Source organism: Phoenix dactylifera, chromosome 3, assembly GCF_051530095.1.
Source record: "Phoenix dactylifera cultivar Ajwa chromosome 3, Ajwa_hap1_PhDact_Kaust_v1.1, whole genome shotgun sequence".
Lineage (NCBI taxonomy): Eukaryota > Viridiplantae > Streptophyta > Magnoliopsida > Arecales > Arecaceae > Phoenix > Phoenix dactylifera.
In genome coordinates, this window is record NC_143192.1 from 54,948,986 (window position 1) to 54,959,515 (window position 10,530).

General features: G+C 58.4%; 1 protein-coding gene across 1 annotated transcript; it reads right to left on the reverse strand.

Moving 5' to 3' along the window:
- Nucleotides 1-7,801: 7,801 nt before the first annotated feature.
- LOC149768162 (uncharacterized) lies at nucleotides 7,802-9,079 on the reverse strand. The gene is made up of 2 exons (XM_089929864.1): nucleotides 8,853-9,079; nucleotides 7,802-8,744 (listed from the first exon to the last, which is right to left on the reverse strand). The coding sequence occupies exons 1-2, from the start codon at nucleotides 8,946-8,948 to the stop codon at nucleotides 7,974-7,976; spliced, it is 867 nt and encodes a 288-aa protein (XP_089785990.1). The 5' UTR covers nucleotides 8,949-9,079; the 3' UTR covers nucleotides 7,802-7,973.
- Nucleotides 9,080-10,530: the final 1,451 nt, after the last annotated feature.

A 10,530-nucleotide genomic window follows, 5' to 3' on the forward strand; every position in this document is an offset into this window, starting at 1 on the left:
CGGCATTTATTGCGCATGGCCGCTGTAATCTTCCGGCACACTCAACAATAAATGCGGATCTCCGGCTTACTCCACCATTAATGCGGATCTCCGGCTTACTCCATAATAAATGCGCGTGGCTCCTGACATCTACGGATCCCCAGCTCTCCACGGCAAATCGACCCAGCAGGGTCTAGTCGACTATGATAAGTCTCTGATCTCGGCCATACCGCCAACATCAGTGCAATGATTCGCCTGACCGAGCACCGACCTGAACAACATGCCGAGCCATACTACGGCCTCTCCCTGTTACATCACAGGTAAACCGACCCCCGCATATAAAAGGGAGCCTTGGCCTCTCAAGAGGGAGGAACATTGGTACCCCCAAAAATTCACTGTTTATCTTCCTTCTCCATACTATTTGCCCCCCTCACTGACTTGACCGTCGGAGGGCCGGCGCCGGAAAACCCGGCCACCGGTTCGTGTGCAGGCACCCAGACAGAGGACGCCGCCCGCCGACGGACCACCGCCCCGCCGTGAGGACTCACATCCGCTCCCTCTCTTCGACCGAAGATTGCCCCCGGGTCCAATTTCCAGCAACAGTTGGCGCTAGAGGAAGGGCCCGAGTAGCAGTCATGAAGTTGAGAAGTAAGGGAGCCTCTAACATCTCCCGGCGTCCCCCGCAAAGTCCTGGACACTCCATCCAGAATTCTCCAACTCCAGCTGATCCAGTTCCTCAGGTCCAGCCGGAACAGTTTAACGCCCTGGAGCAGCAAGTCCAGGCCCTGGCCGCCGTCGTTCAAGGTCTACGGCGCGAGGAGGTTTTACCCTCACTTCCCCCGCAGGCCCAGGCCCCGCCGGAGTGTCTCCCCAACGGCCCGGTTCTCCCCAGCCAAAATTTGCATGGCTCCTCCAGAGCCAACAATGGAGAACGAGCTTCTCCCCAGAGAGAGTCACCGGGAGAAGGTTTCGACCGGAGACCCCAACTCTCTGAGGCGGAGTCAGCCCCGGACCGCCGTGGGCTGGCGCAAACCACAGCGACAATCCCACGGGTGGGGGAGCTTGACCGAAAAGTTGAGCATCTGGAGCGCCAGATCGCGGCACTCCACAGCAAGAAGGCAAGACAGGAAGGGGACTTTGAGTTCACTACCAAGTCCCCCTTCTCCCGCCAGATCGAGGACGAGCCGGTTCCCGCGAGGTTCAAAATGCCTCAGGTGGAGCCCTACAGCGGAATCACCGACCCCCTTGACCACCTGGAGAGTTATCGGGCCCTCATGGCCCTACAAGGGTCCTCGGAGGCCATACTCTGCAAGGCCTTCCCAGCAACCCTCCGAGGGACCGCCCGGCTTTGGTTTTCTGGACTGAAGCCGAACACGGTGTCCTCTTTTGAGCAGCTCGGCAGGCAGTTCGCCACCAACTTTGCTGCCAGCCGGCGCCAGCGACGGACATCAGACTCCCTCCTGGACATCAAGCAGAAGGAGGGGGAGTCCCTCAAAGAGTACCTGGACCGCTTTACCGCCGCCACATGGGAGGTTCGCGAGCTAGACCAGTCGATAGCCATGTCGGCTTTGAAGACTGGGGTTCGCTCTTACCGATTCCTCTTCTCCATCGAGAAGAGCTTCCCGGCCGACTTCACCGAAATGCTGGCCCGAGCCCGGAAGTACGCCAAGGCCGAGGAGGCAGTCGCCTCCAGGCGGGGAGCAATTGAGCCCGCCTCGAAGAAACAGAAGAAACGCCGCGAGGAACGCGGCCGACAAAGGAGCCGGTCGCCCCGCAGAGAGAAAAATCTCCCCAGACTGAGGAGTCCGCCCCGTCAGCAGGGGCGACCTCAGCAGAGGACACCTCCTCGTCCGAGGTCTCCACCACGGCCCCGGATGTACCAGGCGAGGTACGAGAACTATACACCCGTTAATGCTCCCCGGGCCGAGATCCTGATGGAAATTGAGGGTCGGGACTTCTTCCGACCCCCGCCTCCTATGCGAGACACGGGATTTCCCCGAAATACCAGGAAGTATTGCCGCTTCCACCGAGACCGTGGGCACGACACGGAGGACTGCTTCCAACTCCGGGACGAGATAGAAGCGCTCATCCGACGGGGAGTACTCAACCGGTTCGTGAGGAATCGACCTGAGGAAAGAAGGCCGGCGGAGAATGTCGCACCAACCGAAAATCCAGGCGACAACAGGCCCATCGCCGGCACCATCAACATGATCGGGCGGGCCTCGGCAGGAACGGCCGCCCAGGGAACACCCCCGAAGCGCCCACGTACCGATGAAGTCATCTCGTTCTCGGACGAGGACTTAGAAGGGGTCGAGACCCCTCACGATGACGCTGTGGTCATCTCAATGATTGTAAATAGGTTTGATGTAAAGCGTGTCCTAGTTGACAATGGAAGTTCAGCCAATATTTTGTACTACCACGCCTACCAAAAAATGGGGTTGACAGAAGGACATCTCCGGAGAATCAGTGCCCCGCTAGTCGGGTTTACCGGAGATGCGGTCTCGGTTGAAGGTGAGGCTAGCTTCCTTGTCACAGTTGGCCTCGCCCCCCGGGAGAGCACTGTGAGGATGGACTTTCTGGTGGTCCGTCTGCCCTCGGTCTACAACGCCATCCTTGGGCGCCCAGGGTTAAACACCCTTCGAGCCGTGGTTTCAACTCGCCATTTACTCATGCGGTTCCCCACCGACCAAGGAGTAGGCGAGGTCCGCGGAGACCAACTGGTCGCCAAGCAATGCTACATGGCGGCCCACACAGTGAAACAACCAGCTGAGGCGCCAGACCGCCCGACGCGCCCTTCACTCCCCATAGAAACCCTCGATGCGAGGGACACCCCCTGGAAGAAGCAAGTAGAGCCCGGTGAGCTCCTTATTCAAATCCCACTACGAGAAAATTTTCCCGAGCTAACTGTGCAGGTTGGCTCCGGCCTCGGCGCCCATGAGAGGGATCGCCTCGTCAGCTTCCTGCGGGATAATGCCGACGTCTTCGCCTGGTTGCCCGCGGACGTGCCAGGAATTGACCCTGAGGTCATGGTCCACCGACTTCAGGTGAAACCAACCAGCAAGCCTGTAAAGCAGAAGAAAAGAGGCTCCGCCCCCGAGCGACAACGAGCTGCGGCCGAGGAGGTGGACAAACTCCTCGGAGCCGGCTTCATCCGGGAGGTCTTCTACCCGGACTGGCTCGCCAACATAGTCCTCGTAAAGAAGGCCAACGGAAAATGGCGTATGTGTGTGGACTACACCGACCTGAACAAGGCCTGCCCAAAAGACAGTTTCCCCCTCCCGAGCATCGACCAACTCGTCGACTCCACCTCGGGACACCAACTGCTAACTTTTATGGACGCCTTTTCAGGATACAATCAAATCCGAATGGCGCCAGAAGACGAGGAGAAGACGGCCTTCATCACCGACAAGGGCACCTACTGCTATAAGGTGATGCCCTTTGGCCTGAAAAACGCTGGGGCCACCTATCAGAGGCTGGTCAGCCAGATTTTTAAAAACCAGATCGGCCGGAACATGGAAGTCTACGTGGACGACATGTTGGTGAAGAGCCGAGCGGCGGAACACCACATAGCCGATCTCGACGAGACGTTCGCCAAGCTCAGAAAATATCAAATGAAACTCAATCCGGCGAAGTGCGCGTTTGGGGTCACCTCGGGCAAGTTCCTGGGTTTCATAGTGACCCAGCGCGGAATTGAGGCCAACCCGGAGAAAATCCGGGCACTGCAAGAGATGTCGCCTCCAAAGACAATTAAGGAGGTGCAGCGGCTTGCGGGGCGGGTAGCCGCCCTGGGAAGGTTCGTCTCTCGGTCGGCCGAGCGTTGCCTCCCCTTCTTCAAGAGCCTCAAACGGCCGAAAGATTTCCGGTGGACAGAAGAATGCCAGCAGGCCTTTGAAGAGCTTCGGAGCCTTCTAGCTTCTCCCCCGCTGCTCACCAAGCCCCGGAAAGGCGAGGTCCTTTACTTATATCTGGCCGTCTCCCCAGCCGCAGTGAGCTCAGTTCTCATCCGGGAAGAGGACAAGCTCCAAAAGCCGGTCTATTACACCAGCCGGGTTCTCAGGGATGCCGAGACCCGATATTCTAAACTTGAGAAGACCATCTTCGCTCTCATCATCTCGGCTCGGAGACTCAGGCCTTACTTCCAAGCCCACACGATAACTATATTGACCGACCAGCCCATGAAGCAAATATTGCAGAGGTCGGATCGTGCGGGGAGGGTCGCCAAATGGGCGGTCGAGCTCGGGGAATTCGACCTCGAATATCGGCCCAGGCCGGCTATCAAAGCTCAGATACTCGCCGACTTCATCGTGGAGTGCACTCTTCCGGACGACCCCGAGCTGCCATCTGAGTCCGTGGAGGAGACCCCGAAGCAGCCATGGGTCCTGCACTCGGATGGGTCTTCGACCCCGGGGGGCAGCGGGGCCGGACTTATCCTCACCAGTCCAGATGGAGTGGTGGCTGAGCAAGCTCTGCGCCTCGAGTTCCCGGCCTCGAACAATGAGGCCGAGTATGAGGCTCTCATCGCCGGGCTCAAGCTGGCGAGAGAACTAAAAGTGGGAGATCTGACGGCCTTCAGCGACTCCCAGCTGGTGGTGAACCAGGTCCAAGGAGATTTTGAAGCTAAAGGGCCATCCATGCAAAAGTATCTCCAAAAGGTGCGGGAACTCACATCTGCCCTGAATTCTTTTAATATTCGGTACATTCCCAGAGCGGAAAACCTCAGGGCAGACCAGCTATCCAAACTGGCCACCTCCCGCATGAGCGAGCTTCCCAAGGGAACAGCGCTCGAGTATCTTCAGACCCCCAGCACGGAGGAACCCGAGCCTACCATGTACGTCGACTCCGAGCCAAGTTGGATCGATGGGCTCATCTGCTACCTTCAGGACGGAACCCTACCTCATGACGAGACGGAGGCTCGTCGAATCAAGCGCCAGGCTCCCCGGTATGTCTTGTACGAGAATAAACTCTATCGACAATCATTTACTTCTCCCCTTCTCAGATGCCTCCGCCCCTCCGAGGCGGACTACGCCCTCCGAGAAGTCCATGAAGGGATCTGCGGAAATCACTTAGGGGGTCGAGCCTTGGCCCATAAGATCCTGCGGCAGGGATACTACTGGCCCACACTCCAGAAGGACGCAACAGATTTCGTCCGCAAGTGCGATCGGTGCCAACGAAACGCCAATATCCAGCGCCGACCTTCAGCTCTGCTGACCTCCATCATCGCCCCCTGGCCGTTTGCCCAATGGGGGATCGACATCCTGGGGCCCTTTCCCCTGGCCACCGGACAGAGAAAGTTCCTGGTCGTCTCCATCGACTACTTCACCAAATGGGTCGAGGCCGAACCCATCGCCCGGATCACCGAGCAAAAGATGCGGGACTTCGTGTGGAAGTCCATAATCTGCAGATTCGGACTACCCCGTATCCTTATATCTGACAATGGTCGACAATTTGACAATGTTCATTTCAGGGAATTTTGCTCTGAACTCGGCATTGATCACCGTTTCACCTCGGTCGCTCACCCCCAGACAAACGGAGAAACTGAGGTAACTAACCGAACTATTTTGCAGGGACTTAAAGCTAGGCTTGATCGGTCCAAAGGACAGTGGGTCGAGGACTTGTACAATGTTCTTTGGGCGTACCGGACCACGTTCCGACTACCCACGGGAGAGACCCCCTTCAACCTAGCATACGGCACTGAGGCCGTCATCCCGTTGGAGATCGGCCTGCCTTCTCCCAGAGTGGAGCATTACGACCCCGACACCAACTCTTCCCAGCTAAGGAGCAACTTGGACCTTGTCGAAGAAACGAGAGAGATCGCCCGGGTTCGCATGGCGAGATACCAACAGCGAACGGCCCAATACTACAACTCCAGAGTCAAGCCCAAGCTCTTCAAAGTAGGGGACCTCGTCCTCAGGAGAGCCGAGGCTTCTCAACCGACCGAGCAAGGAAAGCTCGCCCCAAATTGGGAAGGGCCGTATCAAATCGCCCGGGTACAACGACCAGGGGCGTACAAATTGAAGTCCCTGGAGGGGACTCTGATCCCACGAAGCTGGAACTCCGAGAATCTACGGATGTATTACCAATGAAACCCTAAGGGGTTCAAAACAATCAGGACAATGGACTCAGCTCCTTTTTCTGCAAATATTTCTCTCACCTTGATAACTGTAATCTTCTTTTAATATTGGGTCGTCTGTGATCCTCAGATTCCCCGGCCAAAATCGGGATGCCTCGAGGCTCGACCGTAGAGTCCCAAACTCCCTCGACCTCGGGAAGAATCGCAAGACGATGAGACGTGGAATGGAGGAGGATCCCTCGACTAAGGTCGAGATGCCCCGAGTGTCGACAGTGCGTACCCAGACCCCTCGACACTTCGGGAAGACGGGGTAGTACCTTCGCGGCCCCCCCTGGCGCTCATCACCAACAACGGGGTAGTACCTTCGCGGCCCCCCGTAGCGCCCCCTCGACTAAGGTCGGGATGCCCCGAGGGTCGACCGTAGAGAACCAGACTCCCTCGACCTCGGGAAGGCGCCGTGAGGGGTGGAAAGGGTGGCTCCACCTGGGGCGCCACGAAGTGGACCCCCAGGAGCGGTCGACGATCCCCGATCCCCGAAGCGAGCGATCCCTCGACTAAGGTCGAGATGCCCCGAGTGTCGACAGTGCGTACCCAGACCCCTCGACACTTCGGGAAGACGGGGTAGTACCTTCGCGGCCCCCCGTGGCGCTCATCATCAACAACGGGGTAGTACCTTCGCGGCCCCCCGTAGCGCCCCCTCGACTAAGGTCGGGATGCCCCGAGGGTCGACCGTAGAGAATCAGACTCCCTCGACTTCGGGAGGTACCACAGGTCAGCAAAGCGTCCGCAGACCCGCCGACCTGACACAAGACCCCTCGACCAAGGTTGAGGTGCCCTGAGGTCCGACCACAGGGTCTCAAACTCCCTCGACCTCGCAAAGAGCTACAAATCAATAAAGTCTCCCCAAGCCCTCTCAACCTCGGCGGGTGCTGTCGGGTCCGTGAGAAGCCCGAGCCCCCTTAAAGTCAAAAATGACTCCGCAGGTCGACGAGGAAGGGAAGCAGCCTACTCCACCATGCGAAGCATAACTCTGAGAATGAAAGAGGTACATTCAACTGAACGCCCTCCTTGTCAAATTTTATTTACATATTACTGAGCGGAATCTTAATGTTGGAGCCTTATCTCGCCCCAAAGTCGGGCCTCTCTAACGGGTCGGCTTAGGATCGACCTCCTAATTACATTATGCATGCACCGTTCGTCAAGCCTCCAAAACTGGTACAGAGGATTTCATAAATTAGTGCCCAACTCGGCTCTTCGACGTAAACTCCTACGTCCGGCTGAAAAAGTGGTCCCGGCCACGAATGTGCCAGCCAAACGCGGGTACCAAGGCAATCTCTGGAAACCCAGCCTTGCTCACCGAAGCCTCGGCAGAGTCCGAGAACAATAACTACGAAAACCGTCGGTAATAACCTGCCTATTGGCCCGCGCTCCCTCTGAGGGGTTTGGAGTTAAGTTCGGAGACCCGACTAAACTCCCCGATTAGCGGCACGCACAGACCTAGTCCGGTCTTAGTTAAAGGGCTAAGGCCCGACCTCGACGCCTTGGGACTCCCCTAAAGGCTAAACGCAATGACCTCCACGACTCCCAAATCCGAGCTATAGGACTTAGAGAAATTTTCTAAAAAACTCAAGACTCGGAGCTCCTCTTCGTCGGGATGACTGGAACCCGAGAAGGCTAAGACGTAGCCCGGGAAGAAGGACAACTTCGTTAAGCAGCCCGGAAATTAAAATGCGAAGCTAGGCCATCGAGGCGGTTCGCTAAGGCCCTGACCTCGGTCATGACAACAGAGGGAAAGATGAACACGGAATGGCAAAAATACTTTTTCATTAACAAAGGGCCGGAAGGCCAATTACAAAATTGGAAGTCGGCCGCTCAAGGGCCGACCCCGGATACAATGAAAAAGAAAAGAAAAATATGCTAAGTCCTAAGCGGCGGGAGCCACATCCGGGGGGTCGTCCGGCACATTGATGACCTCAAGACCTTCCTCCGGAACAGGCTCGGGGTCGGGAGCAGGAGCTTCGGGCACCACCTCCGGGACAGCGTCCGTCTCGGCCGCCAGAGCCACCTCCATGACACCGTCCGCCTCGGCTACCCCCGTCGAAGGCTCGGCGGGGTCTTGCTCATATATTCCCGCCTCGGATGTCAGGATGGTGGGAAGGGCTCGCACGTCGGACCCCCAGCCCCGGTCCTCCCTCGGACGGACCGTCGAGAAGTCGTACTGAGGGCAGTACAGGCGCACCTGCTCTCGGAAGTTCTCGAAGCCTCGAAGGAAACCGTCGACCGTCTCCTCCTCCAACATGTCGCGGAACTCTTGCGACTCTTTGAAGAGCTCCACGGCGTGCTCGGCTCGTTCGAGAGCCCTCCTCTCCCGGGCCTCAAGTTGCTCGAGTCGGAGGCGAAGGGCCCTCTCCTCATACTCGAGGGCCGCGACCCTGGCCTGGACCTCCCCCAAGCGCGCCTCCGTGCCGCGCATGGTTGCCTTGGTCATGGCGTGAGCCGCCTTCTCCTCCTCAAGCGCCCCCACCACGGCAAGACGCTCGGCCTCGGTGGCCGCCCACCGAGCCTCGGCAGCGGCCGACACCGCTTCTAGCTCGGCGATTCTTTTCTTGGCCGGCTCCAGCTGCTGGCCGAGCTGCCGAACTTCTTCCCGATACCCGTGGGCGAGGAACGCCATGGTGTCGAGCTCGAGAATATGCTGAAAAAAAAAAAAGAAAAAAAAAAAGAGAAGAAGAAGCGAGGGTATTGTGAGTTGAAAGGCACGTATGCACGCTAATAACTCCGGAAAATTAAGAAGGGAACTTACCCGGGCCGTGCTGCAGTAAGCACTGCCGGCGACCTCCTCCAGCGAAATCCCCCGGAACACGGCCCGGTCCGCTGGAAGCACTGCACGCCGCAACATGGAGCGTGCGACCTCGGCGTCCTGAAAGGCCGAGCTCCCCTCAGGAATGGAAGAGTCCGGCTCAACCGACTCTTCTCGGAAAGCTCGGGAAGAACTCGGCACGATCGAACCCGAGGTCCCGGAGCCGCTCGCCTCGGGGCCTCGGGCGGGCCCGGGTCCTGGCTGCTGCGGCCGGGCCGCGGACGACTCCCCCCGCCGGGCAAGGGGGGCAGGGCAAGGAGGGGCCGATGGGCCCGCACCACTGACCACCCGCTCCCGCCTCGGGTCGGCCGCAGGGGCCCCCGCCTCGGGGCCACTCGTCCCGGCCGACGAGGAAGCGCCGTCTGTCCTCGCCCTCCTCCGAGGCTGGGGATTAGCCCCCCCGGCCTTCCGCCTCCTCAGGCGGGAAAAAAGCGACGTGTTACTGGTCGGCATACGGGGAATATCTGAAATCGAAAATTTTGTTAAGTGTCAGGCCAGTGGCAGTAAAAGCGAAAGACAAAGAATGAAAATAATGTAGCCGCCCTTACCCTCGGGGCGCGCCGAGCTCAGACCCACGCTCGCCAGGGCGTCCTCCCGCAGGAGCTCGGTCAGGTCGTTGTCCCTCCCGAGGGCTCGCACAGAGTCTAGGATCCTCAGCTCCCTCCCCGTGGGCTCGGAGAGTCTGTTGAGGGCCTTCAGCCGTGGGTGTCCCCACCTCGGCTCAAACCCCCAAGGCGCCACAGACGCCAGAAAGAAAAACTTCCTCTTCCACTCGTGGATCGAGGAAGGGGCGCCCCGGAAGAGTGACATACCGCCCCGGAAGGCGAAGTACAACCACCCTACGTCCGCCGGGTTTTTCTTTAACAGAAAACACCGACGAAAAAGGCCTACCAAAATCGGGATCCCGTGCCCGAGGCACAGGGATAAAAACCCGATTATGGTCCTCCATGAGTTCGGAGCTAACTGCGCCGGGACGAGCTGGTACTCGGCCAGTAAGTCGCTCACGAACTCATGGGCAGGAAAACGCAGGCCCGCCCAAAGTGTCTCGCGGTAGACCGCGATCCGACCTGGGGGCGGCTGCGTCACCCTGTCTTCCGGCCCTGCGGTTTCAAGGCGAAACCCGGGCTGGAAGAAAAAACGGGAGCGGATTAACTCCAGCTCCTCTCCCGACAGACTCGACCCAACCTCTTCGGGACTGGAACCCATTCTCACGGAAGAGTGGAGCAAAAATTAAGAGTAGAAAATGGAAGTTGACGAGAAGGAAAAAAGAGGAAACCCTAGTGAAAACAGGAAGAAAACCTACTGGACATTGCCGGAAATCGCTCCGGGCACCACCAGCAAGATTCAGCTGAGGGAGGAAGCAGGGGGGAAAGACGACGAAAATAAGAGGCAGCCAAGCAAGACCTTTAGGGCAGACTCGTGGGATTTATATGGACCCCCCTGACGGCCCAGATCGACGGGGTCGGTTCTCATCCCCCCGACTGAGTTGCGCCACGTGTCGACCTCGGAAGCCGAGGCACCGTATTCACTCCGGTTTAATAAATCGGATACGAAATCGAAGCGTTGTCCCATCGGATCTCGGGGCCTCATCATGGGTCCACAGAATCAAATCGTCCTGAGG